The sequence below is a fragment of the Pongo pygmaeus genome, chromosome 1, assembly GCF_028885625.2.
Source record: "Pongo pygmaeus isolate AG05252 chromosome 1, NHGRI_mPonPyg2-v2.0_pri, whole genome shotgun sequence".
Taxonomy (NCBI): Eukaryota; Metazoa; Chordata; class Mammalia; order Primates; family Hominidae; genus Pongo; species Pongo pygmaeus.
The window spans coordinates 22635489-22663266 of record NC_072373.2 but is presented as its reverse complement, the minus strand read 5'-3'; the positions used below and the strand labels follow the sequence as shown (position 1 = coordinate 22663266).

At 52.3% G+C, this 27778-nt stretch overlaps 1 protein-coding gene across 5 annotated transcripts; it reads left to right on the top strand.

The window, feature by feature from the left end:
• Positions 1-265: 265 nt before the first annotated feature.
• PSEN2 (presenilin 2) lies at positions 266-25731 on the top strand. Of its 5 annotated transcripts, none has more exons than XM_054467862.2 (13): positions 266-359; positions 973-1115; positions 5072-5258; positions 11477-11637; positions 13340-13554; positions 15186-15327; positions 17725-17792; positions 18461-18681; positions 19638-19736; positions 20889-20972; positions 21356-21454; positions 23608-23726; positions 25032-25731. In XM_054467862.2, exons 4-13 carry the CDS (start codon positions 11497-11499, stop codon positions 25185-25187), a joined length of 1344 nt encoding a protein of 447 aa, XP_054323837.1. In that variant the 5' UTR covers positions 266-359; positions 973-1115; positions 5072-5258; positions 11477-11496; the 3' UTR covers positions 25188-25731. The 5 variants fall into 5 exon arrangements, with proteins under 5 accessions (XP_054323837.1, XP_054323822.1, XP_054323855.1 ...); XM_054467847.2 differs by having other exon boundaries at positions 21353-21454; XM_054467880.2 differs by lacking the exon at positions 19638-19736 and having other exon boundaries at positions 276-359.
• The last annotated feature ends 2047 nt before the right edge of the window (positions 25732-27778 follow it).

Sequence of the window (27778 nt, the reverse complement as noted above, 5' to 3'; positions counted from 1 at the left end):
AACAACCGGGAGGAGGAGGGGATGTGGACCTAAAACTACAAGAAAGAGTGTCCTCGAAGCCTATGTCCTACCGTCCCACGCTGCTGCCAGGCCCGCAGGAAGATGACAGGCCCGGCCTCCACTCCTTCTAAGGTCCTTGCTTAGTTGCGACGTCGGGATGACCCTGTCATCCACGCGGCGTGAAGGGCACCCCCCCCGCGCGCCCGGGACTCCAGGTGGGGCCCCAGTGGACGAGGGAACGTGGCGTCGCCCACCGGGCGTGGCCTGGGCGGGCGCGGGGCGGGGCCTGGGCCGGCGCCGGGTCCGGCCGGGCGCTCAGCCAGCTGCGTAAACTCCGCTGGAGCGCGGCGGTGGAGCAGGTGAGCGGGCGGTGCTGGGGGGGTGCCCAGGCCAGGGCCCTGTCGCCTGCGGCGCTGAGGACCCGGGGTGGGGCTGCGCCCTGAGGGCCCGGCCCTGCCCTCCGCAAGCCTCTGGCCGCGGTCCCTTCCCCGGCTGTGGGTCTGCGGCCCCTGCGTGCGCAGCGCTCCTGGCCTCTGCGGCCAGCGCAGGGGCGGAGAGAGGAGAGTGCCCGGCAGGCGGCGGCTGGGCCGGCCCAGAACTGGGTCGTGGAAGGATCGCGGGGAGCGGCCCTCAGGCCTCCGGCCTCACTGCGTCCCCACTTCCCTGCGCCCGCCTGCCGCCGAGCCCCGGCTGGGGGTGGGCGCGGCGCGAGCTGTTAAAGGGCCAGTGCATTTAAAGGAGCCGTGCACGTGGGTCTCTGAGGCGTGTAGCAGGCGGGGGCGTTTTGTTTTTCCTCTCTCTCGCCGGAGACCACCGTTGTGCCGAGTCCATCCGGCCTCCAGCACCGGGCCCTGGGCATGCTTTCCCCGGGAAGGAGGCGCGCGGGGGCTCAGCCTGCACGTGAGGGGCAGGGCCGCAGGCTCAAGCCTAGAGCCGGTTTCTGTTAGCAGCGGTGTTTGGCTGTTTTATCAGGCATTTCCAGCAGTGAGGAGACAGCCAGAAGCAAGCTTTTGGAGCTGAAGGAACCTGAGACAGAAGCTAGTCCCCACTCCGAATTTTACTGATGAAGAAACTGAGGCCACAGAGCTAAAGTGACTTTTCCCAAGGTCGCCCAGGTAGGATATACCAGAGCCAGGCTTCGACCCCAGTGCTTCTAGATCTGCTGTCCATCCCTCCGAGCAGACCTCACCCCTGTTTATTGCCTTAATAAGTATTCCCTTCGAAAGGTATGAACGGTGTTGAGTGAAGTAACTGCATCCCTATTTACAAATGGAGAACCTGAGAGCATTCCATAGAGACGATTGCAGACTAACTTAACTCAGAAGCGACAGCCTGGGGTTGCCAAGGCTGTCTACGAAGTAACTTGATTAGGACCGACCCCAGCTTCCAGTAAGGAAGCCTCTGATGCCTCTGTAGCCAATTCTGCAGACACCTGAGCCTCCAAGGCCTTCAGCCAAGACCTTTGGCGGTAGTTAGAGGCTCGGGATAAGCTGCTTCAGGTGTGTGAGCCTCAGGTTCTCTCCTGAATGTGGTTGTGGGCAGGCGGTGACTGGCGCAGGTGCATAAGGGGCCTGGTTCTTGGCCCCAGCTCATATCTGCGTCCCCAGGACGCCCACGTTGAGCCTTGGGTTCCAGGGCAGAGGCTGGAGTGAGGGCTCGGGGGCATGTTGCTTTGAAGTGGGATGGATGTATCAGGTTTTTGGGGGAAAACTCTGTACCCTTTGGTGTTGCAGTGCCCGTGTGCCAAGTCTTGAGTCCAGCATGTTCACGTGTGGGAAGTGAGTGGCTTGTTCCTGTCTATTTGAAAGAGCAGCGAGGAGGAGGAGCAAGGGCTAGGGGCTGCTGCTGGGGTGTCTGGAGCTGTGGTGCATAATGTCACACCTGCCTCCCCTCCGTGGCTGCTCACCGTCCCCCCAAAGGGGGTTTGCCTCTTGCCTACTTTGGCCTTTCTCTGTTATCGATGTTAATAATGACATATATCTCGCTTATGAGTTGGTAATAAACAATAAAAAGCCATGTTGTACAGAATATTAGAATTTAAGATCTTAAGAATTTCAATGACACTGAAATAGCTTGTTATTACGTTTTTACAGAAGAGGAAACAAGTTCAGGGAGTTAAGCAGCTAGTCCAGTTGTGTGGCTTCAGTGCTTTAAGCACCAGGATTTGAACATAGCTGGCTACACTGTCTTTATCTCCTGAGTTTTTGCACTGGAGGTTCCTGTATTCAACTCCTACCCGTGTCTCTCCACTACTGCTGGGAAAGTTTTGTGGAGTCCCCATGAGCAACTTCCTGACAAACAAACAAAATTTTTTTAAAGAAACCAAAGCAGTGTGTGTAAGTCACATGCAGTGTGTCTAATGAAAACATCTCTGGCGGGTTTTCAGCTGTTGCTCTGACTTTCGGACACTGTTTAGTTGGGGACTGATAAGACAGCAAATGTTTCTGCAAGTATTCCCACCTGTTCTATTCCCAGCTGCCACAGCTGTGGAAAGGCGGGGGTGAGGCTGAGAGGCCCCGAGAGGAATATTTTCCACTGGGCTCCAAGCCTGGAGATGGGATGACCATCATGTTAATGTCTGGAGAAAAGAATGATTTCAGGCTGGGCGCTGTGGCTCACGTCTGTAATCCCAGCACTTTGGGAGGCCGAGGCGGGTGGATCACCTGAGGTCGGAAGTTTGAGACCAACCTGACCAACATGGAGAAACCCCATCTTTACTAAAAATACAAAATTAGCCGGGCGTGGTGGCACATGCCTGTAATCCCAGCTACTCAGGAGGCTGAGGCAGGAGAATCACTTGAACCCCGGAGGCGGAGGTTGCGGTGAGCCGAGATCGGGCCATGGCACTCCGGCCTGGGCAACAAGAGCGGAAGTCCGTCTCAAAAAAAAAAAAAAAAAAAATGGTTTCACATCAGTCCTCAGGAAAGACCAGGTGTCAGTGAGGGAGATCGTTTCTTGAGAGCCTCTTCATTGAGTGGGAGAACGGGCTGCTTGTTCATCTTTGTGAAAATTCTAGAACAGGGGAAGAACGATTCAAAGGGTGCCCACCATTCTGCTATACCTTAACCAGAAACTTACAGGACTCTTTTTAAAATAAAAGTAATACATATTTATTCTAGAAAATTCGGGAAAATTTTTTTTTTTGAGATGGAATTTCACTTTTGTTGCCCAGGCTGGAGTGCGGTGGTGTGATCTCAGCTCACCGCGGCCTCTGCTTCCCGGGTTCCAGCGACTCTCCTGCCTCAGCCTCCTGGGTAGCTGGGATTACAGGCGCATGCCACCACTCTGAGCTAATTTTTGTATTTTTATTAGAGGTGGGGTTTCACCATGTTGGCCAGGCTGGTCTCAAACTCCTGACCTCAGGTGATCCGCCCACCTCGGCCTCCCAAAGTGCTGGGATTACAAGCATAAGCCATTGCGCCTGGCTGAGATAACCACTCTTAACATGCATTTCCTTCCACACTGTTCACATATGCAGATTTATCCATTAAAACAATAGAGGGAGGGAACCGTAGGTGAAGTTTTTGTATCCTGTTTTTTCTGTTATGCCTTCAGAATTTTCCTTTTATTGAGTACTCGTGGAAAAGCAGATTTGATGGGTGTGTAGAGCATTTGAATTATTTATCCTATCAGTCCCACAGCAGGACACTTTCCCGCCCTCCCTTTTGGCCCAGAGAAGCAGTGCCCTGTGTCCTCCCATGCCCATATGTGGGCACTCCCCACCATGGAGCCAAACCTACCTGGGCAAGTAGCAGAGGGAGAGCAGAGTGAGCCCTGGGGGCAGGAGTTGGGGTCGTGGCAGTAGAGAGACTTGAGAGTTTTGAGGTGGCAGATGAGCTGGTGAGTGAGTGATTAGGGAGCATTTCTCGACACATACCTGCCCGTGGTGAAGGCACTTGCCTTGTGAGTGTGCTCCCAGAAAGCCTGCGTGGTGTGTGGTGGGCCTGCCTGGGTGACCAAACCCTGGCCACTGGGTATGTGACCCTCAAGTGCTGACTGGGCTGAGAATAGCTCCTTGATGGGCAGTTTGGAGACTTGAGTTGTAACTGTGGCTTTTGGCCATGGGACATTAACTGATTACTTTTGCCCCTCTAGGCTTCAGTTTTCCTTAATTATAATACAGGGAGCTGACTAGGTGGCATTGATGGCCTTTAAGGTCCTTGCCAGCTCTGACATTGTCCTATGGATATGCCCTTTCATTTGATAATATATTTACGTGGCCATAGTGCCTGGGGCTGGGCCGGGAATGGAAACTTGATCTCTGGGGCCTGGCCTTTGAAGCCAGTTCATGTGTCTGGTGGTTCAGCAGATCCGTAACTTTCCAAGAGACACATCAACAGGCTACCCGGTCCTCTCTCACTGTGTCCCTCCTCCATTTCATCTTCTTTATAACTACCACTTATCGAACATCTACCGTGTGCTGGACACTTTGCAGGTTATCTCTAGGTTTTATGATGATCTTGCAAGGTATGCCTGTTCTGCTTTTTACAGCAGAGGAAATGAACTGTGTCAGATTAGACTGTCTGAGGCCTCTTGGCCAGGGAATGTGTGGTTCAAATCACATAGGCAGGCGATCTGAACCCTGTCTCCAAAGCCTCTGCTTTTGACCACTGACTTGCTGCTGTTTGTTTAAAAATAAATGTGTTTCTGGAGCCTACTCCAGAGGGGCGTGCTAGGGGCTCCCTCTCCCACTTCCCCACAAACCACCCTTTTCCCTGGCTGCTTCAGGAAACGAGAGAACTCTACCTGGGCCCCAGGCACTTCTGAGTGGGACAGGGCTGTTAGAGGTAAGTCTAGAGCCTGGCCCAAAATTCAGGAGGCCCCATCAGAGGGCCTGTGGTCCGGGATGGTGGTAGGGCAGTACCTCACTTCCCTTTGTGATTCAGGCCCCAGCTCTGGCCAGGGAGAACCATCCCCAAGTGGTATGTGTTACTATATGGGCTGAGATGGATGGACAGATGGACCAAATACATAGTCGGGTACCCAGGGCCAGGGGGAGAAAGGTGAGCAGGGAAGCCGTGGTGATTGTCTGGGTATCATCTGACCTTAACAAACTCTTCCTTATTTTAAGCGAGGACTGTGGGACTTCTCAGACGTCAGGAGAGTGATGTGAGGGAGCTGTGTGACCATAGAAAGTGACGTGTTAAAAACCAGCGCCGCCCTCTTTGAAAGCCAGGGAGCATCGTTCATTTAGCCTGCTGAGAAGAAGAAACCAGGTGTCCGGGATTCAAACCTTTCTGGGGCCCCAAGTGTTCGTGGTAAGTGCAGTGACTCCCAACCTGCTTTTGAACCCTCTTTTTCCATTAGGATTTTCTCCATGGAGGCAGATTTCCATGGGGGTTTGCTGTGGCATTTTGAAATCTGTTTCTTACCTAGTTCCATTGGCCTTAAATGTTAAGGCCAAAGCCTTTATATTTCTCTGTAATGAAAAGAAGGTCGAGGAAATTGGGTCATTGGGTTTCCATAATAATTGCAGGAACTGCTGACACAAGCACGGCTGGGGAGATTCTCTAGGTCAGACTCCCTTGGTTTGGCTAATTCAGCAGTTTGATCCCATTCAGCTGATTAATGGGAATGTGCAGTGGCTTCTTTGGATGTTTGATTTTGCATCCTAATCCAAAGCAGCTATCAGCCTCAGCACTTCCTTGTCGGAAGGCTTTCCAGAACGTAGTCTGTACGCTGGACACTTCCTTCTGCCCCTCTGCATTTTCCTGCCGCTTCTCTAGAGAATGGGGTGCAGGGGGTGGGAGACGGGGAAAGCTGGTTGCTGTGTGGCTGATGGGATTTGACATCACCCAGCCCCACCCCCACCTGCCCGTGAGTCAGCCTCCGGGGAGAGTCCTTGCGTCACTGGCACTCTAATGTGGACAAACATCTAGCAGTGTTGTTTATCTGCACACGTTTGGGTGGTGATTTTTCCCTCCAAGGATTTCAGAGCACCAGCAGGCTTCAGAGTGGACTTAGGTGGCTTGCAAAGCAGGCCCTTAGGAGTTCAGAGGGAAGCAGAAGTCCATCCCAGATGCTCTGTTTTCCTTCAGGAGCTAGGTAAATCAGAGGGGCTGAGGGACAAATGAAAAAAAGTCACAGCTTTTGAGTCCCATCTGCTCTTCCTGGCCAATGAGAGGGGATCTGGGAGGGGCAGATGTAGAGGAAAATCTGTCTAAATGTTGATGCTCGTTATTTTCCTTTAAAGAATTAATAGCCTAAAATAAACCCTACAGATACAGTCTGCATTTATTATAGAGACTTAGAGAAATGCAGAAAAATATAAAGAAAATAAAAACCACTCTTGGTTCTACCATGCAAAGATAATCACCTTTAATGTTTTGTAATATTTCCAGTCCTTTATATACATACATTTTATAAGGCCATTCAGATGATTAGGTTTGTAAAGTTTTATGTTCTGTTAAATTTAACAATGTGTCATTGTTCAGGTTATTAAATGTTTGAAATAAGATTTTTGGTGGTCCTGTCACAGTCTCCATGAAGTAGCATTTCAGCATTGAAAGGTATGCTGTGTTTAAAGTGTTGATTCTTACTCCTTTCAGTTAAGGCCAGTGCAGTTTGTCCAGGTAGTGACTGAGACCCAGTTTTTCCATGCTCTCCTCCGTAGTGGGCATTGTTTTGGGCCTTTTTCAGCCCAAGAGCTCTCTTCTCCCCATGCCGCTCTGCTGGTCTGAGATTTTTCCACTCCTCTTCCTCCCTAGTTGCTCTCTGACCAGACTAGGTATTCAGGAGAAAGTGTTCATTGTCTCACTCTCTCATTTGGCAATCAAGTAGTGCCAGCAGTGAGAGGGCGAAGGTGAGTGGGTGAGGGACACTCACCTTGCTGAGAAAGGGCCCCAGCCTGGTTGGGTGATTATAAAGCAGAGGTAGTGCCAGGAAAAGTCTGACACTGGCTGAGAATCACCCGGGGACTGACCATCCCGAATGCGGATCCCTGACGCTGGGTGAGGATGGAGCTTGGAAATCTGCATTTTTAATAAGCAGCCTAGCAGAGTGGTGAAGAGTCCAGACACAGATTACCTAGGTACAAGGGTAACCTTGAGCTAATTACTTTTTGAGCCTGTTTCCTCATCAGTGCCATGGGGAAGAATAGTAGCGCCTTGCTCCAGGATCATGATGTTTAGTGCCGGCTAAGGGCTCAGCAGGTGCTGGTCCATCTCCACCAGCCCCCAGTGGCCTGGGCCACCTTTGAGAAACAGTGATCCTAAGGGATTCAGCCTTTCCTAAGTTGGCGCCTCCCACCTGTCACCCCCACCCCACCAGGCTAGGAGGGTTGTGATTAGAGGGTGCCCTTGCTGTGACAGCTGAGACTAGCTCTTCCCTGATTATTCCTTAATGACAGCTCTCTCCTTCCCTGCTTTCTTGAAGTCTTGGTCCTCATTGTTGTGGGCACAGCTTCAGGGGAGGCCTTGGAGGAATTTTTGAAAGTGAAATGAGGGAAGCAGCCTGCTCAAGGGAGCACTTGTTTTCTGGTGAGGAGGCCGCATGTATGAATGACGTTTGTGGGTTAGAAAGCATGTTTTGTAGTTTTTCCTTGCTTCTTCCTGAAGACATGTCAGGTCTTGATGAGACCAGGCCTGGGCACAGGGCAGGCAGTCAGCGAGTGTGGATGATGACGACAGTGGTCACCAGGTGCCTTTTTCCTGTCTAGCACAGTGTCACATGGAAAGGGTATGGTCCTTTAACCCCACCCTCCCCAGCACGACTATCACTGATGTCAGGGAACCTCTGCTCACAGAACTGCTTTCCAGGCATTGTCTTTTTTTTCTTTTTCTTTTTCTTTTTTTTTTTTTTTTTTTGAGACAGAGTCTCACTCTGTCGCCCAGGCTGAAGTGCAGTGGTGCGATTTCAGCTCACTGCAGCCTCCGCCTCCTGGGTTCAAGTGATTATCTTGCTACAGCCTTCTGAGTAGCTGGGATTACAGGTGCCTGCCACCATGTCCAACTAATTTTTGTATTTTTATTAGAGACGGGGTTTCCCCATGTTGGCTAGGCTGGTCTTGAACTCCTGACCTCAGGTGATCTGCCCACCTCAGACAGGCGTGAGCACCGCACCCAGCTCCAGGGAGCGTCTTATTAGTGGTTGGCAACTGAATGGAGACATGGGAATTGTAAGGAACTGATTCTGCTTGATCCTGGGTCCCCTGCTTCTCCATCTTCACCCACCCATCAGCACCCTTTCTCCTTTAAACAGGCACCTTTGCTCTCTGCTTATCCATTTTTGTTGTGCATTGCTATTTGGGAGCCTAAGAAAGACAACATCCTCTGAATGCTCCAGCTGTTGTGGGTCTGAAGGGTGAGCCTGCCCTCTGTCATCGGGGGCTGCAGCCTGTGGCTTTTTAGGTACAGGGACTCCCAGAACTGCTTCTCCAGTCATAGCAGAGATAAATCACAGGAGCTTGAGAGGCATGGGAAGAACAGAGGGAGGAGATCTTAGCTTCCCTGTTCATTCACACCCAGAACAAAACTGTCATGCTAGAAAAGGAGGTATTAAAAGAGCCACCTGTACAGTCTCGTATCCCATCCAGCACACTGCTCCAGATGGAATATTATGATTTAGCTTGAGAAAATGCAGCAACTCTTTGTTTTGGTGCCCCTCTTTGAGTAAGAGTGAATTCCCCATTGCCAGAGTGGATAGTGAGGGAAACCCTGGGTCCAGGCAGGAGTCTGTTTAGGATTTATCTAGTGAGGCTGAGCCAGAGGAGGACCTTACAGTTTCTTCTCTTCAATTTCTTTTATTTATTTATTTTTGTAGAGATGGGGTTTTGCCATGTTACCCAGGCTGGTCTTGAACTCCTGGGCTCAAGCGATCCATCTGCCTCACCCTCCCAAACTGTTGGGATTACAGGCGTGAGTCAAGCCACCATACCTGGCCCTTCTGCATTTCTACCTGATAATTTCTCTCATTTCCATAGATGATGAAGGAACTAAAGCCAAGAACTTTCCAAGGTCCTGCAGCTCTTTGGGGGATGTGAAGCTGTGCTCTATTTGTATGGATTTTGCTGGTTCCCAGAACTTCCCTGTGGCCCTGGGGCCTAGTCTGAGGGGACTCTGAGTGAAGAGGGAGGAGGGCCCACACCTCTTTTGTAAAGGCTGCTTTTGTAAAGTTCACTTCAGTTCACATCGTCCTCCTGGTCAGAAAGCTTTGGGGGCTCTCCTCTGCTGCATTAAGCTCTTACTCCTCCACCAGGCACCAAACTCCTCCCTGGGATGGCCCATCCTACCAGGTCCCCACACTTGAGCCACATCCAATTGCTCGATATTATCAGGATAGGTTATGCTATGTTCCCAACTCATATGTTTACTTAAGTGGTTACCTCTTTCCAGAATGAGCCCCGTCCTCCAAACTCTGCCTGGTGAAATATTCCTAACCTTTGCAGCTTCATGTCCCTCTTACTTCTTGTGACCTGAGGCATCTACTCCTGACAACTGATAGACTGTGTCCCCTCCTGTCGGGTGCATTGTCCTTGTCACTTCCCTCCTGGCTTTTAGCTGGCTTTGCTTCCTGCTGTTGTTACTCCTGTACTTGTCTCATCTATCCTAAACAGAAGGTGCTGCAGGCTGGGGAGTTTGTTCACGTTGAAATCACTGCGATGGAGGTGAGCAGGGGCAGGCTCTGCCTGTGCCTCTTATTTGGGGATGAAGTTAAAGTCCCTGTGGGAATAATCCAGGCCACAGCCAGGGTTGCTGTCTTCAGAAAGAAGGGCAGCCACAGGTCTTGTTAAGGGGATTGAAATTGGCTGACTTGGTGGAAGGAACCTGCCTGCTTTGTTTAAAAACCACATATAGCTGAGTGTAGTGGTTCACACACTGTAATACCAGTGCTTTGGGAGGCTGAGGCAGGAGGATCACTTGAGGCCAGGAGTTTGAGAATAGCCTGGGCAACAACGTGAGACCCTCATTTCTACGAAATATTTTAAAAATTAGCCTAGTGTGGTGGCGTGCATCTGCAGCCCTAGCTACTGAGGAGGCTGAGGTGGGAGAATTGCTTGAACCCAGGAGTTCAGGGCTGCAGTGAGCTATGATTGCACCACTGCACTCCAGCGTAAGTGACCAGTGAGACCCTGTCTCTAAAAATAAAAATAAAAATCACATATATTGTGGGGTGACTTACTTGGAGACGAACTTTCAGCAGAGCGCACACCTGCTATCCCTGCCCAGGGTGTGAAGCTCAGCCCTGAGGGTCTCTGGACAGCGATAACTCAGCCCCTGTCCCCGTCTGAGATGTTGGCAGGGACAGTCAGATTTGCCAGGCATTGTTTGAAGTTCTTCCCAGCCCAGAAACATGCATGTGTAGATTTTGGTACACTGGGTCCCCCACTTGGTACTACTGTGTAGAAACCCCACTCGGCACTGTTTTAGGGGGCAGGCTTCCCTCTTGTCCCCTTGGCTTTAGCCTTCCCCTGGGTCCCGCCCTCAGCGGCACTTCTCCACCCTACACGTCTGCTCTCATGGCTTAGGTCTCCACTTCTAACCTCGGGAGACCTGGTCCTCAGACGCCTCCCAGGCAGCTTCCCCATTTTATCCCATAGACACTCAAAAGGTGAAATTCATGGTCTTTCCCGAGACTCTCTTCTCCTGTCTTCCCTGTCTTAGTCCCCACCTGGCTGCCATTCTAGACTCTGTTTTCTCTCCTGCGTCAGGTCCTGCCCTTGACCTCTTGACCCCTTCTGGACTCTGCCGTCACTTGTATCCATCCTGCTGCTGTCCTAAGCTCTCCTCACCTGCCACAGTTGTCTCTGGGGGTCACTTTCCCTCTCTGGTCAGTGGCCAGACTGACTTTTATAAACCCGGTTCAGATCTTGTCTGTCAAGATTGTCCTCAGGGTGATGTGTGTCTCCTTAACATGGTGCCTGAGACCCTGCTCATCTCCACTGCCCGTCCCACAGTGTGAGGCCCTCACTGGAACATTCTCTGTGCCTTCTGCCCTTCCCTCCTCCTGGGAAAACCAGTCTCCATCAGATAGGCTCTTCTCTAGAAAACATTCCTGATCTCTGAGATTTGGTTCCACTTTTGTGCTTCTGCACCTACCATCAAACACCTGGATTATATCATTTGTCACATTAGATGATTTTTGTTTTGTTTTAAGACAAGGGTGTTTCTTACTCATCTTTTTATCCCCAGAGCCCAGCATGATCTTTGGTGCATAATAGATGCACCACAGATGTTTGCTGATTGAATGAATGAGCACACTGACAGTTTGGAGCTGCCCTGACTTTTGTGGCTATGCGTTTTGCCCCCTGGGATGTAAGTCACCTCAAGCCAGCCCCAGGCAAGGCCGCTGCTGCCTCCATGGTAGCTCTCAAGGCCTCTTGTTTTATGGCAGTCGTTTGATTGACAGGCATCTCTTGGAAGCTTTTGGGGCAGGACTCGTGTCCAGGTCTCCAGGTCGCCTCCAGCCACCCCCTGAGTCCTCCACTGCCTTTGTCTCACAGGAAAGTGGAACAAGGTCCTTGTGCTCCTTTTTCCAGGTGCTTCCAGAGGCAGGGCTATGCTCACATTCATGGCCTCTGACAGCGAGGAAGAAGTGTGTGATGAGCGGACGTCCCTAATGTCAGCCGAGAGCCCCACGCCGCGCTCCTGCCAGGAGGGCAGGCAGGGCCCAGAGGACGGAGAGAACACTGCCCAGTGGGTAGGTCCCACCAGCAGCTGGGGGCCTTCAAACAGGTCCCTGGGGCTCCTGTACCTTACAGATGAAAACCAGACATTCATTCCCTGATGCGGGAGGGAGAAGGGAAGTAATGATGAGGATTGGCCAAAAGGGTGGGTGGCTGGCCATGGCGGACCTTCCATCTGCAGGGTTTCATAGGACTTTGTGCATTCACAGCCGGAGATGGACTTGGCAGTGGGCTGAAGGACGCTGTCCGCTCTGCCCCCTTGGGTTTACCTCTCTCATGCAGGTCACTGTTTCCACTGTAATAGGAGAGTTTGTTTGGAGGCCTGGGTGCTAGGACAGGTAACACAAAGCTTAGGATGGTAGCAGGGGAAGCATTTTTTGGCAGATGGCCAGACATGGTAAGTGTGAGAGGAGTCTGCCTGATACATGGTTGACTTTTGAGCTGGGGATATTTGGGCTGCACTGTGATCATCCAGTCCCCAGGGGAGGAGATTGTAACGTTAGAAAGAGTAGGATATCACTGGGAGAGCCACTTAGTTGTGCCCTTTTTCTCCCAATCAGGGCAAAACATCTGAATTTGCCTGAATCCTGTTCTCTGTTTTGCCCATTATAGAATTAAAAAATGTCTCTGTGTGGACTGTTTTCTTGCAGCCAGTCTTAATCCCGCTTGCTGAAATTTGAGCTCACTTCTCCATGTTCTCCTTGAGAATAGAACCATCGTCCCTAAGCTCTGAGTGAAATCGCACCAGCTCAAGGCCACTGCTCTGCCACTCCTCAGCCTTTTCTTGTTAGTTTGTTATCTCCGGGAAGTTTTATACATTTTGGTTGTTTCAGTTTCTGTTCATGAATAGTCTTCCTTTTCTTTCTTGGCTGAATGTCTAGATTGGGACTCTCTCTGCAGAGAACCGGTACTGAAGCAACTGTCATTTTCAGTTTTTGTTTCATTTGGCTTTTTCTTTAGCTGTTCACCTCATTAGCAAGGCAGCCCATGACCCTGACTTGCCACAGTTCCAAAACACAAATTCTTACAGATGGGTTTGTGCCAGTGTCTGGCAGTTGTCCTGCCCTCCCTCGCTACCTCCTCATTTGTGCCTGCCCACCTTCCCAGAGCCTGCGTCTTCTCAGATGCTTAACACCTCTTTAGCCTCTCTAGTTCAGAGCTGCAAATTTACATGCTTGATTCTGTGGGGCAGAAAGTTCAAAGTAATTTCTTCCTCTGCAAATTCCCTGTATCTTAGTCACATTCAAAGAGAGTGTCGCTGTGCACTGACTCCTCTAGCTGGTGATTTGTCAACCAAAAATGTTTAGTCTCTGTTTTCCTTCTATCTCCTGGCCTGTCTCCTCCCATATCAGCATGGCCACATGAACAGAATTGAGTGACCTCCTGAGTCCCTGTATTAGGAATGGGAAAGATCTTTTGATTCATTAACCATTCAGTTGATTCATTAACCATTCAGTTGATTCATTAACCATTAAGTCTTGGGCCTGCAGACCATAGCAGCCTGCCTTCTTTCGTTTGTGGTGCTTCATCCAGCTCCAAATCTTCTCTGCTCTTGTCCTCACAAACTTTTCATATGCCCTGGTAGCTCATAGACTGCTCCTTGTATCTGGAAAGCAACATTCAAACTTCTCATTTCTGGTTCCAAAAATCCATGCATTACACGGATAGGCGGCCGTGGGGGACATTCCGCGGCCCTCACGATGTGGTTTCCCACAGAGAAGCCAGGAGAATGAGGAGGACGGTGAGGAGGACCCTGACCGCTACATCTGTAGTGGGGTTCCCGGGCGGCCGCCAGGCCTGGAGGAAGAGCTGACCCTCAAATACGGGGCGAAGCACGTGATCATGTTGTTTGTGCCTGTCACTCTGTGCATGATCGTGGTGGTAGCCACCATCAAGTCTGTGCGCTTCTACACAGAGAAGAATGGACAGCTGTGAGTTGGGGACCTGGGGGGAACAGGGTGGGGTGAGGGCTGAGTTGCCAAGGGTTGGGGGGCAGCAGCCTGTGTTGGTCACTGTACCTGCAGCTCCACACCAGCAGTGGTAAAGAGCAGGGATGAAGAACCACCCAGGTTCACGGCCTGGCTCACTGCCTCCTGGATTGTGACCTACTTGGGCATGCTGTTAACATCCCTATGCCTCAGCTTCCTTGTCTGTATAATGGGTTGATAACGCAGTTACTGGGAGAATTAAGGGAGTTAATACGAGTGAAGGGCTTAGAAGAGTTTCTGCTGCATGTGAGTGCTCAGGCAAGCTGGATCCTGCCGCGGAAAGCAAGCTCTTGCTGCAAAGCACTGGGCTCCCTGTTCCTAGTCCTAGATCCTGGGCATGGCTGTGCCACTGCTCCCTGTGTGACCACAAACAAATCACTTCCTCTCTGGGTCTCTGCTTCCCTGAATGTGAAACAAGGTGGTTGGACCAGATATTTCTCAGCTCACTTCCAGCCTTATGCGGAAGACTTATAAAGCCTTTCGTTTATTTTAGTAAAATACATGCAGAGGCAGCAGCGTAGAAAAATGAGAAGCTTCCTCCACTTCTTCCCCCTCCCCTTTCTGTGGTCCTCACTGCTAAGCACCTTCTGTAAACTTTTTTTTAAGTTAGGGACTTTTTGTTTCATTTTGTGTGTGTTGGTTGGTTTTTTTGTTTCTTTTAAAGAAAGGAATAAGGCCAGGTGTGGTGTCTCATGCCTGTAACCCCAGCACTTTGGGAGACTGAGGCGAGAGGATTTGAGCCCAGGAGTTTGAGACCAGCCTGGGAAATGTGGCGAGACCCTGTCTCTACAAAAAATACAAAAATTAGCCAGGTGTGGTGGTACACGCCTATAGTCTCAGCTACTTGGGAGGCTGAGGTGGAAGAACACCTGAGCCCAGAAGTCGAGGCTGCAGTGAGCCATGATTGTGCCACTGCACTCCAGCCTCAGCAACAGAGTGAGACCCTGTCTCAAAATTTTTTTAAAAAATTAAAAAAGTAGAGCCCCATCCTCAGGAAGCTTATCGTGTGTGGGGGATTCAGCGCAGCACAGGTGAAAGCATGGAGAGAATGCAGCCAGCGGTTTGTTTGCAGCAGTCCAGGCTGGGAAGAGTGAGGTTTGGGTGAATTGCTTCCTGTCTGTGCTTCCTGAGCTTATGAGCTGCAAGGACAGCAGTTGCTTCAGTGGGTGGAGGTCGGGTAGTAGCAGGTGGAGGAGTGCTGGGCTGGGTGGAGCTGGTGGAGAGGTGTGGGTGGGTGGGGGAATGAGAATTGGATGGGTGAGAGAAGTGCCTAGGGAGCCTTTAATCCCAGTGGGGGTGGGGAAGGCAGTGGGGAGGTCATCTAGCCCTCGTCCTCACTGCTGCACTGGGCCCAGTTGGCAGGCTGAGAGCCACACGTCTGTGGTCAGGGTGCCAGGAAATGAGCTGGAGGACAGGAACTGCTCATGGGGATGGTGCCCGCACTCCATCAGGGCAGCATGTGGGCAGCATGGGCATCCCAGGCACCTCCCCTAGCAGGTCCAGAATCACTCAAGGTGGGGAGCCTCGAGGAGCAGGCAGGGCCGGGAGCATCAGCCCTTTGCCTTCTCCCTCAGCATCTACACGCCATTCACTGAGGACACGCCCTCGGTGGGCCAGCGCCTCCTCAACTCCGTGCTGAACACCCTCATCATGATCAGCGTCATCGTGGTTATGACCATCTTCTTGGTGGTGCTCTACAAGTACCGCTGCTACAAGGTGAGGCCTTGGCCCTGACCTCCAGCCACCCCTCTCTCTCTGTCTGCCCCACACCATGGCGGCAGGGCCCGTGAAACAGCCACCTTTAAAAAACACAAATCAGAGGAAAATAGACCCAGATTTTTTGTACTCCTCTCCACCCCATCCTGTCTCCCACCATGGATGACCTAATACTGTTGTCTTTTATTTTTATTTATTTTCTTTTTCTTGAAACATGGTCTCTCTCCATTGCCCAGGCTGGAGTGCAGTGGTGCGATCATGACTCACTGCAGCCTCAACCTCCTGGGCTCAAGAAGTTCTCCCGCCCAGCCTTTCAAGTAGCTAGGACTACAGGTGTGCACCACCATACCTGGCTAATTAAAAAATCTTTTTTGTACAGGCTAGATCTCACAATGTTGCCCAGGCTGGTCTCAAACTCCTGGACTCAAGTGATCCTCCCAAAGTTCTGGGATTACATGTGTGAGCCATTTCACCCAGCCTGTTGTCTTTTAAGTTTACACATTATCCCACTTGAGTTCCTCATTGCAGTGTTCCAAGCATCATTTCTCATATTTCAAAGTTAATTTTGCTTCTCTTTCTGAAGTTCTATTTTAGGCTCCCCTCACCCCGATACTTCCCCTGAAGATTTATTTTTAGTTTTCCTTTTCCTTTTCGGGCAAGGATGTGCAGATGCCATGCTGAGGTCTTCCAGCCCTGGGAGACTTTTGGGTTGTAGCTGCCTATAGCTGTCGAGTAGCCCCAGGGAGTAGTGGAAGGGCAGATCCCATCTGGCCAGAATCATGGGCATTGCCTGTCTCCAAAGATGCCATAAGCTTTTAGACAGCGGCTTCAGGCTTTTCTCCCAGGGAAGGGGTTGAACCCCTAACGATGGAAAGGAAATTAAGCTGGGCATTACCTATTTTAAAACTGTTTACACACAGGTGCCTCACAACATTTTTTGTTCAGGCAGCTGCCATCCATGGAGCAGGTAGATAGAGGTGCAGAGTGCCCAGGCTAGAGGGATGGGACAAGGACAGTGCAGGGATGGGGCTGAGCCCCCTTCCAGCGGGGGCAGCAGAGGGGAAGGCCATGGGAGGGGCTGCAGGACATGTCCTGAGCTGAAGCTTATCAATAAGTAACGGGTACCAGCTGGGCATTGTGGTGCACGCCTGTGGTCCCAACTACTTGGGAGACTGAAGCAGGAGGATCGCCTGACCCCAGGAGTTCAAGTCTAGCCTGGGCAACGTAAGACCCTGTCTCTAAAAAAATAATAATAAAGTAAGTAACTATTACCTGTGTAACTGTAACGAGGCAGGGTTTGAACATTGCCGCTGAGAGGTTGGCAGATGGTGGGAAGCAGGGTGGAGGGCTGCTGGTTTGGAGCAGAGGGTACGGATTGCATGGGGTCAAGCTAGAAATTGCATGGCAGATATGAAGAGCTGGTCCCTGGGGGCAGTACGTGTCTGGTGGCCAGTCCCAGAGGCTGTGAAGAGGGGCTCAGCCATCTGTCTAGTAGGGCTTCCTTGGAGGTTCCACAATACAGAGAGATGATGGTGGCCCGGGCAGCCAGGTGGTGGCTGGGATGAAGAGGGTTGGCACATCCCAGAGGCAGCCCCTTCCCCTTTTGGCTGTGTGTGCGGCACGGCCGTGGAGGCTGCTTTCAGTCCAGGTAGACCAGGGCCACGCTGAGGTCCCAGTGGGCTGAGCTGGTGACTGATGAGTTGGTCCTCAGGGGTGAGGCTGGTGGGAAGTGATGTCACTGTCCCGCCGATGGCCAGCTAAGGGACTGGGTTAGGATCAGCCCCCTCTTGTTCTTCACTCTCCCGTGCTTGGCCAGGAAAAGAGGAACAGGTCTTTCTGAGGACCTGTTTGTAGACCTTTGGGTAGGAGGGGACTTCCCAGGTTCTCTGTTGAGGCCACTCTATCTAAAATAGCACCCCAGTGAGTCTCCTGTCACTGTATCCTGCTAACATTATTTTCTCCATGGCCCTCATCATTACCTGCTGATATACTGTATGTTTGTCTATATGTCATCTAACACCCGTCACACTGGAACACAATGCCCGTGGGCAGAGACTTTGCTAGCCTTGGTTCCAGAGCCTAGAACAGTGCCTGGCAACTAGGAGACACCCAGCATTACCTTTCTAAGTGAACCAGTAGAGATGGCGGAGACCGCAAGGCTATGCCGGCAGACCTGAGGGAGTCTTGTCTGCATGCACTGCAGGGTGACCTGAGGGGAACTCCCTGGACTTCTGTGCCCTCTTTATCTGTAAGGTGGCCATCCGATCCCTTCCAGCGTAGGCATGAAGTAGCCTAACGAACAGCATTCAGGCTTGGGTATCAGTCCCAGGATCCTGGGGGCCTTAGAATTTGTGGCGCTTGGGGACACCTTGTGATCGTGCCATTTCTATTGTCTAGTTCATCCATGGCTGGTTGATCATGTCTTCACTGATGCTGCTGTTCCTCTTCACTTATATCTACCTTGGGTAAGTGACAGACGAGCAGCAGGGTCCCTGGGAGCCCGTCTCCGTGTGGCACAAGTGGACATGGGCATGAGGACCTGGGCGGGGAAAGATGACCGTCGAGCTCCAGTGTTCCCCAGTGCCAGCCGTTTTGGGAACCCAGGCCTCTGTCACCCTCTCTCATGGCCTTGACATGGGATTGGAAGTGGGGCTGCGTGGTGGACCACACGTTTCTGTCTCGTTCCTGATTTAAAATGAAACCTTCATGGAGAAGGCTCTCTGTGAACCCCAGGGGGATAGAGACCGCCCAAAATTTACATTCTAATTTTTAGGCTAGGCCTGGGTACTTTCTCGTTTGTGGGAAAAATTCTCTGTTCTATTGCCCCTTGATTTGGGATATCAGCCTGACCCAGGGGCCCAAAGAGACTGGAAGGACAAGAGAAAACACCTTCCCAAGGACCTTTCCATGTGCACAGGGTCTTCCAGGTCATGCCCATGCACATTTCTGTGATCTGTTCCAAGCATCCCCACCTTGTTCTAGAAAATGTTGCAAATGGTAAATTGTAAGGACGGTGAAGGTCGGGGAAGGAAATGTTAGTAAAGAGGGCCAGGTTGGGACTGAATGGTGGTAAACTGCTAGGCTGTAATGTCTCCACTGAGTCCCACTCACAGGCTCCACCTTGGTCCTGCAGGGAAGTGCTCAAGACCTACAATGTGGCCATGGACTACCCCACCCTCTTGCTGACTGTCTGGAACTTCGGGGCAGTGGGCATGGTGTGCATCCACTGGAAGGGCCCCCTGGTGCTGCAGCAGGCTTACCTCATCATGATCAGTGCGCTCATGGCCTTGGTGTTCATCAAGTACCTCCCAGAGTGGTCCGCGTGGGTCATCCTGGGTGCCATCTCTGTGTACGGTAGGCGGGCAGCAAGGCTGCCGGGGGCAGTGGGGGCGATGTCCAGGGCCAAATCGTCCCCAGTGCTGCACAAGGAGAGCGGGTGCTGAAGGGCTTGCATCGTTCTCTGCAGAGGCCCGGGTGGGATCCCTCCTGAGAGAGTCGCCTTTGTAAAACATAGGGGAGTCCACTATTTCTGGAACACTCCTGGTGGTCTAGATAAAACGCGGTAGTCACTGAGCTCATCATTTACTCCAGCCCAGGCTGGAGTGCAGTGGCGCCATCTCAGCTGACTGCAACCTCCGCCTCCCGGGTTCAAGCGATTCTTCTGCCTCAGCCTCCCGAGTAGATAGGATTACAGGCATGTGCCACCACGCTGGGCTAATTTTTGTATTTTTAGTAGAGGTGGGGTTTCACCATGTTGGCCAGGCTGATCTCGAACTCCTGACCTTGTGATCGGCCCGCCTCGGCCTCCCAAAGTGCTGGGATTACAGGCATGAGCCACTGCACCCAGCCCTCATTTTCCATTATTACTGATATACTGACTGAGCAAGTGCGCTGTTAAGCACTGGACACGCTGTAAGTGATTTGTTCATCAAGACAGTCCTTTGGGCACCATGCATATACATAACCCCAAATGTTAGCTGCTATTTGATATTAGCATGGTTATCATTGCCAGTATTGTTACTTCCGTTTTAAGGTTAAGGAATTGGAGGCCCAGAGAAGTGGGACTCCCCAGCCTGGCCACCGCGTCTCGGGTGCACAGCTCCTCCACGCTTGCGGTTGCCTGCGAGGCCCTACTCTGGCTCACACCAGGGCCTGCTCTAAGTTGTGACTGGAGATTGAGAATTTGGGATGCCAGCCCAGAGGCAAGGCGTGCTCTGAGAGCTCCACCCGGGGCTCTTGTGCTACAGGGCAGGCTCTTCTTCAGGGGGCTGCCTGGGGATAACTTGACAAGGACGTCTCTGTTTTCCTAGATCTGGTGGCTGTGCTGTGTCCCAAAGGGCCTCTGAGAATGCTGGTAGAAACTGCCCAGGAGAGAAACGAGCCCATATTCCCTGCCCTGATATACTCATGTGAGTGGGCCCCCCGTGCCTCTGCCTGACTCGGGGTCAGCAGGGAGCCTGTGGGGGGACAAGGGCCTGCTTCCTGGCCGTGGCTTTCAGAGTTGACTAGGTGATCTCAGGAGAGTCTCCACTTTCAGAAACCAGGGAGGGCAGTATCTTGCGATTACACAGTAAGAAGCTTAGAAAGTTAGGACAGGAAGCAGGCATCTGCTGGGATGTGGCGCAGCCCCTGACTTCATCCCGTCCATCCTCCAGTGGCATGCTGTGGTGCAGGTTGCATTCCTGTGAGCCCGCAGCCACCCCTCAGCTCTCCAGGCTCTTGAGAAGGGACTTTGGAGGGGGAGTCTTCAGGGCAGGGGGTCGGGGAGCAAGGAGCTTCTGGGCTTCCTTGACAGCAGCGTGGCTGATTGGCATTAATCCTAACTGAAGGGAAGGCACACGGATGGCCCCTGGCCCTCGGGGTCAGTGTGTAGAGATTTGGACTTAACGCATGCAGTCAGCAAAGGCACATCAAGTCCCCATTTTGTGACAGGCACTGTGCTAGGCATTGGGGGACCCAGCAGGAAAGAAGACCACGGGGTCCCAGGCCTCATGGAGCTCTCGGCCCTGTGATTGTGATGCCCTCGGTCTGTTGATGGCGGGGCTTAAATAGCCTGAATTTCTGGAGCTCTGGTGTCTGCAAGGTGGCCTGGGAAAGAGTTTATGGAACAGCTACAGAGTTCTAGGTATCTTCATGCAGTTGAGGATTCGAGCCCGTAGAGGAGAATCGCCCGCAGCGTGGCCCCACGAGAAAGCACATTCCAGGCACATTCCGAGGATGAGCGGAGACCATGTATGGAAAGGTAGTGCCAGGACTGTCATGAGTGTCCCAGGGCTCTGGGGATTCACCCGTGAACAGTGAGGTCTTGGCTCTGATAGACCTGGTTCTTATGCTTTAGGAGGGAAGACAAACAGTAACAGAATAGACAAATGCAGGAGTCAACAGACAGTGACTCTGGACCCCTCCCACAACGGCCTCCTAACAATGGAGCATGAGCAGATACCTGCAGGATGGAGGGTCCTGTGCAGGGTTTCTGGGATGCAGACTGGCCACCTCCCCCAGGCCCTGCAGGCAGCCACCGTTAGCACCGCCTAAGGCGTGAACCTTTTTTCCTTCCCCAGCTGCCATGGTGTGGACGGTCGGCATGGCGAAGCTGGACCCCTCCTCTCAGGGTGCCCTCCAGCTCCCCTACGACCCGGAGATGGGTGAGTATCCGGGGGAGCTAGCAGCCCCTTATCACTGGGGGGCAGCTCCCTACCTCACCCAGCTCTGCTTGGCCTGGCTTCCCTGAGAGGCATGAGTTCAGGAGGGGCAGAGGGAAAGGTCCGTTGAAAACCAGCCGGACACATGCGGCCTGAAGATTCAGCGAGTGTTGGACTCTCGGTCCTCTGCCAGCCTCTGTTGCATCGTTCTGCTGGGCGTGGGTGGGTGGAGTGGGGGAAGCCCTGGCGTCAGGCACTGGTGCTCAGGGGGAGCCCTTCTTGGAGCTTTGTTCCCAGGTAACACTCTGACCAGCTCTTGTTTCTCTCCCTTGTTGTCCCCTCCTCACGGCGATGACGGACATCTTCTCTTCCTGGACACTCAGAAGAAGACTCCTATGACAGTTTTGGGGAGCCTTCATACCCCGAAGTCTTTGAGCCTCCCTTGACTGGCTACCCAGGGGAGGAGCTGGAGGAAGAGGAGGAAAGTAAGGTGCCCATGTTCACACGGCCTGCTTCAGCCTAGGGCGGGAGTGGAGACAGAGGGTGGAGGCTCCCTGCAGCCTGGGTGGAGGAGGGCATGAGGGGAGGGGCCCCTTTTCCCATCAAAGGCATCTTTGTGAAAGTAGGAGATGCCTGCAGCGCTGGGGTCTTCTCAGCAGGCCCCATGTAGTTGTCCGGCGTGTATTGAGTATGGGCCATGTGCCCGTGCTATGCTGGGTGAGGCCCAGCCCTGGTGGGACCCACAGGCTAAGGAGACACGGGCAGTGATCACATAGACTGCAGAAGCCAAGGACTATGAAGGGGGCCATGGAGGGGGGGAGGGGCGGCGGGAGAGCATGCCACGGGGCTTCTTGACCTGGTTGGCAGGGGTGAGAGAAAGTCACCTGAGGAAGTAACTGCTGAGCTGAGATCTGAAGGTTGAGTCCCAGCAGTCACTAGAGGAGAGGAGCACAGGGTGGGGAGCATTTCCTGACAGGCAGACTCAGGAATCAGAGGAAGCCGGGGCGGGTTGCAGAGAGCAGAAGTGTGGGAGAGCCTTGCAGACAGGCCTGGAGACACGCTGGGATAGGAGTTCATCCTGGCGTCAGTACACGGTGCCTGCCTAATACCCAATGCCAGCCCACTGCAGCGTGCCAGGCGGCACCCTGGAGCAGGGAGATGCTGCAGTGTTGTAACAGCCCCTGCCTTGAGAGGTGCCTTATGGGAGCAGTCTGGTGACAGTGGCCTGGCATACAGGACTCCAGTGATGCGGGAGGGGCAAGCTAGGGAAAGATCACTCTGCGGTGGGTCTGGAAGGAGGAGCAGGTGCACACCCTCCAGGCAGACTTGGGGGAGGTGTTTATTCCAAGGCCAGCTGGTGTGCTGCAGACCAGGAGTTAGCACAGATCCCACGGGGCCCACAGGACTGGTCTCCCTCCAGACACCAGCCACAAGCTCTAGAGGGTCTAGATGCCACTTGTGCTTCTGACTGGCTGCAAATTTAGGGCTCCCTTGACCCCCTTAGGTTCAGTAACTTGTTAGAATGACTCACAGAACTCAGGAAAGCACTACACTTAAAATTGCAGTTTTTTGTTGTTTTGTTTTGGAGACCGGGTCTCGCTCTGTTGCCCAGGCTGGAGTGCGGTAGCACAATTGTGACTCACTGCAACCATGACTTCCTGGGCTCAAGTGATCCTCCCGCCTTGGCCTCCTGAGTCGCTGGGATTACAGGCACATGCTACCACACCTGGTTCATTTTTATATTTTTAGCAGAGACAAGGTTTCGACTTGTTGCCCAGGCTGGTCTCGAACTACTGGGCTGAAGCGATCCACCTGCCTTGGCCTTCCAAAGTACTGGGATTATAGGTCTGAGCCACAGCACCCGGCCAAAATTAGTTTTATTATAAGAGATGCAACTCAGGACCAGCCAAATGAAGAGACAGTGAAGAAGTAATGCTGATGGATCGCACCTGGTGGGGGAAGGATGGATGCTGGGGCCAGGAGCGGGAGGGACACCTGCAGGGCTGGAAGGGCAGGGGAGGTGGGCCTCCATGGTTTGTGTTTATTGCATAACCATTTTTATTGTCTATAGTGAGCAAAGTTATCCTGTAAACAAGTGTCAGGGACCATTGCACTAAAGAAAACAAACGAGAGCATTTTGGAAGCTCTAATTTCCTGATCAGTAATGGGTAGACTAATTCCCAGTTATATTTACCTGTTGTAAGGTGAAAGGGTCTTCAGAGGACTTCTGTCTTGGTGTTATACGTGCTTTTGAATGTACTGAAATTAAATTTCCTAAAAATCTGTGATTCAGACTTCATGCTAAATTGTACAGCAGTGCCCAGCCCAAGGCCATGCATTTCTATTTGTTCTTTTCTTTACTCACTAAGTGCCCAACACCGGTTTTACCTGAGTTTCAGAACTGCCCGCTTTTCTCTGCCCAGGTTGTAAGTCACCTAGTCCACAGGTGTCCCCTGCTTTCCCACTGGCCACTGATGTGGGGAGGCAGCTGTCCATGTCCCCAGTCCACATCACAGCTTCTAGAGGCCCGGTGGGCTGGGCTGGGCAAGAGTGGCTGGGCCTTCTGGGCCGGAGTTTCTCTTCTTTTTCCATTCTGCGCGTGCCTCCTTAGTACGGGTTACTGTCTGTCCTCACACAGGGGGCGTGAAGCTCGGCCTCGGAGACTTCATCTTCTACAGTGTGCTGGTGGGCAAGGCGGCGGCCACGGGCAGCGGGGACTGGAATACCACGCTGGCCTGCTTCGTGGCCATCCTCATTGTGAGTGGCTGGGGATGCGTCCGACTGCCCCATGGTGGTGGGGGCCCCCAGGGTCCTCACTGTGGTGGGGGCAGGTCCCAGGATCCCTGGGGATTTTTCATTTCTTCTTTTCTCTCTGAGGGACAAGAGCAGGGAGCGGGGCTGGAAGGGTCAGCTTGAGACCGAGGCTCACAGGAGGTGTGCTTGCCCCTAGGTGGGCTCCAGCCTGCGGAGGACAGTGCAGGGGAGGGTGAGGAGTGCACTGGCCCCAGCATGGCTGAGCACACAGCCTCCAGGCTGAGGACCCAGCTGACAGCTTTGCGCAGTGATGATACCCTCGAGGTGGTTGTGATGACGTCAGATTTGCAGAAAAGAAAATTGCTTAAGGGCCTTGCCCGTGGGCACAAAGCTAGTGAGGACCGTTTTCCCCTCCTCCATGCCACTAAGACACCACAGGGTCTGAATCTGGGGCACTAGGGGTGGCCCCGTTACTGTGAACCACAGCAGTGAAATGTGGAGGCCTTGTAGTCGGTTAACGTGGCCAGATACACATAATGGGGAGACGTCCTGCCGTGACCTAATCTCAGAGATTTCACCGTCATGTTAGAGGAGGAGGAGTGTCCGAGCCGCGCGCTTGGCGTCTGCCCCTTAGTGAAAACCCTTGGCATGGCATGGTTAAGGTCGATGCTCCAGTGTCCAGAAGGTTTTGTTTTTGCCCACAAGTATATCAGGGATGGGATGATGGACCCAGGCTTCTCCACCACCAGACTGCCTGACCTGAACCCTGCTGCCCCCAAAGATAGAGAAGGTACCCTGGTTCCCTGTGCTCACCTGGACCACTGCCTGCATCAGCCGGGTCAGGGGAGGATGGGCAGCCCCAACACCTGCTTCCCAGGGGCAGGTTGCCTGGTGGCTCTGATTCCCTTGGTGCCAGCTGCTGAGAACCTTACTGCCATTTCAGTTGAGCCCACCTAGCTCTCATATAAATACATGTTCCCTGAGGGCATCTTACCATCCCATGTGACCACTCCAGCCAGACAGGGGAGGCAGCATGGCCTGGGGGCACAGCACTCCTCCAGGAGTCAGAAGGCCTGCCTTCTGGTTCACTCACTAACAGGTGGGGTGATCCGATGGGGGTGAGAACATCTGCCCTCAACACCTCAAGAGCTGTTGCAGGACCAGGGAAGATAATGGGTTGTCAGGTGTCTAGCGCCATTGTCCAACTGGTCCTTGAACAAGCTCCTGCGCCCAGGGACTAGACCATGACTCACAGCTCCTGTCCATACCAGGGATCACCACACTCACCCTCCCCTCCGTGTCCTACAGGGCTTGTGTCTGACCCTCCTGCTGCTTGCTGTGTTCAAGAAGGCGCTGCCCGCCCTCCCCATCTCCATCACGTTCGGGCTCATCTTTTACTTCTCCACGGACAACCTGGTGCGGCCATTCATGGACACCCTGGCCTCCCATCAGCTCTACATCTGAGGGACACGGTGCGCCACCGGCTGCAAGCTGCAGGGAATTTTCACTCGATGCAGTTGTATAGTTTTACACTCTAGTGCCATATATTTTTAAGACTTTTCTTTCCTTAAAAAATAAAGTACGTGTTTACTTGGTGAGGAGGAAGCAGGACCAGCTCTTTGGTGCCAGCTGTTTCATCACCAGACTTCGGCTCCTGCTTTGGGGAGCGCCTCGCTTCACAGACAGGAAGCACAGCAGGTTTATCCACATGAACTGAGAAGGTCAGATCAGGGCGGGGGGAAGAGCATCCGGCATGAGGGCTGAGATGCGCAAAGATGTGCCTCTGTTCAGGACCAGGACCTCGTGCTCGGGAGTGGCCCCTGGCACATGGGTGCTCTGGCTGGAGAGGAAAAGCCAATTCCCTACGAGAAGTGTTCCCAATGCTTTGTCCATGATGTCCTTGTTATTTTATTGCCTTTAGAAACTGAGTCCTGTTCTTGTTACGGCAGTCACACTGCTGGGAAGTGGCTTAATAGTAATATCAATAAATAGATGAGTCCTGTTGGAATCTTGGAGTTTGGTCCATTGTAAATGTTGACCCCTCTCCCTGCATCTTGGGCACCCCTGGGATAACCTGTGCTGTGAGCCCAGGATGGAGGCAGTTTGCCCTGTTTGAAGGAGCTTTTAGTGATCTCGCCTCTGCACACATTTCTTTAACTAGAAAGTTTCCTAAGCAGAGGCCTTAGGAGAGCGGGGTGGCCTGACATCTGCCAGCCCTGAGCTATAACGCTACAGGTGCCAAGCAAGTCCCTGGACTCAGTTGTGCACGACGGCACAGGCACTGCCAGGTGGTTGCCAAAACATCCAGTGGTTCCTTCAGCAAGTGTTCACCCTCTGCAGAAGCCTGTGAGGGCCTGAGCTCAGAAACCACTCTCCTTTCCTTCTCTGGCTGTGGCCCTGGGCGCTGCGGTGGGAGAGTGGACAGTTTGGCTTTGCCTTCTCCATACACCAATCATGGGTTGCAAAGAGAATCTCAGAAGTGCCTCTTCCTGAGCACAGTGGCTCACACCTGTAATCCCAATACTTCGGGAGGTCGAGGCGGAAGGATCACTTGAGCCCAGGAGTTGGAGACCAGCCTGGCAACATAGCAAGACTTTGTGCAAAAAAAATTTAAAAATTAGCCAAGCATGGTGGCATGCACCTGTAGTCTCAGCTACTCAGGAGGCTGAGGTGGGAGGATCACGAGCCCAGGAGGCTGAGGCTGCAACGAGCCGAGATCAAGCAGGTGTTAGGTATATCAGACAGCTGAGAAGACGCAAGTGTGCCCTGGGGTTCAAACTGGTAGCCCCGTCTCCCTGTTCCAGGAATAACATGAGTGCCAGGACAATGCATCTTTATTATGAGAGGAATGAGAATTGTATATCTTGACATTTGACAGGAGCTTGCTTCCCCCAGGCTGTTTGAGGAAGGGCAGAGGAAAATGTGGCACCCTACGAAGGAAGGACGGAGGAGGCCGAACAGTGGCGGGTGGAATCCCACTGATGAGTAGTGCAGGTCAGAGACCTGTGATGGGGGGCATTGCCGTCATGGAAGCCACAGCAGGGAGCGGGTAAAGCAGACAGGGATGATCCCTGATGGTGACAGCTCCCAAGAGGTTAAGGGGAAAGAAAAACTGAAAAGCTTAGTCAATTTGTTAATTATGGCAGTGTTTATCTTCAGAAGAGCAGTTTTAGGGTGAGGTTTCCAAAGATGGGATTGGACGTATGTTTTGAATCATTAAGCTTGAGGTCTTTCAAAGGCCTGGCCAGGGGGTGCTGGGTGGAGACCACATTCAGCGGTAAAGGCAGAAGTTGGGGGCCCTTAAGTAGACAGCAAGGGAGGAAGAAACGAAGGGGCCCAGTGATGGTTAGGGTGAAGTGTTAAGACTGAGAAAACAAGGACATGTGAGAAGATGAGGGAAGAGCATTGGAGAGAACAAAGACACTGGAGGAGATGCTACTTGGAGGTCCCCAGAGAGCAGGGAGATGAAGGAACCCAGAACACAAGTGGCAAAGGGAGATGAAGGAACCCAGAACACAAGTGGCAAAGGGAGATGAAGGAACCCAGAACACAAGTGGCAAAGAAGAAAAATGAGAGAATTTGTAAAAGATAGCATTCGAACATGCTGAACAAGGGCAGGGTGCTGGTGTTCGAACACCTGTATCTCCCCCATGTAACCAGTCAACTAATATCTTTCCATATTTGCTCCAGATTTGTCTTTAGAAATAAAACCCACGTTCTGAAGTCCCGTTCGTATGTGGCCCCAGTCCTGTTGCCTTCGCCTCCTGTCCTGAAGTCGATTTCTGCCCTTCCCATCTATGGTTAGTTTTGTTTTGTATGTTGGCATGTTTTCTTAACTTTACAGAAATGGTATCATACTGTACATATTTGATAATTTTTTAAAATATTGCATTCTGGAGGCATATATAAATGTAGCTCCAGTTCATTTATTTAACTTATTTATTTATTTATTTATTTTTTTGAGATGGAGTTTTGCTCATCCAGGCTAGAGTGCAATGGCGTGATCTCGGCTCACTGCAACCTCTGCCTCCTGGGTTCAAGCGATTCTGCTGTCT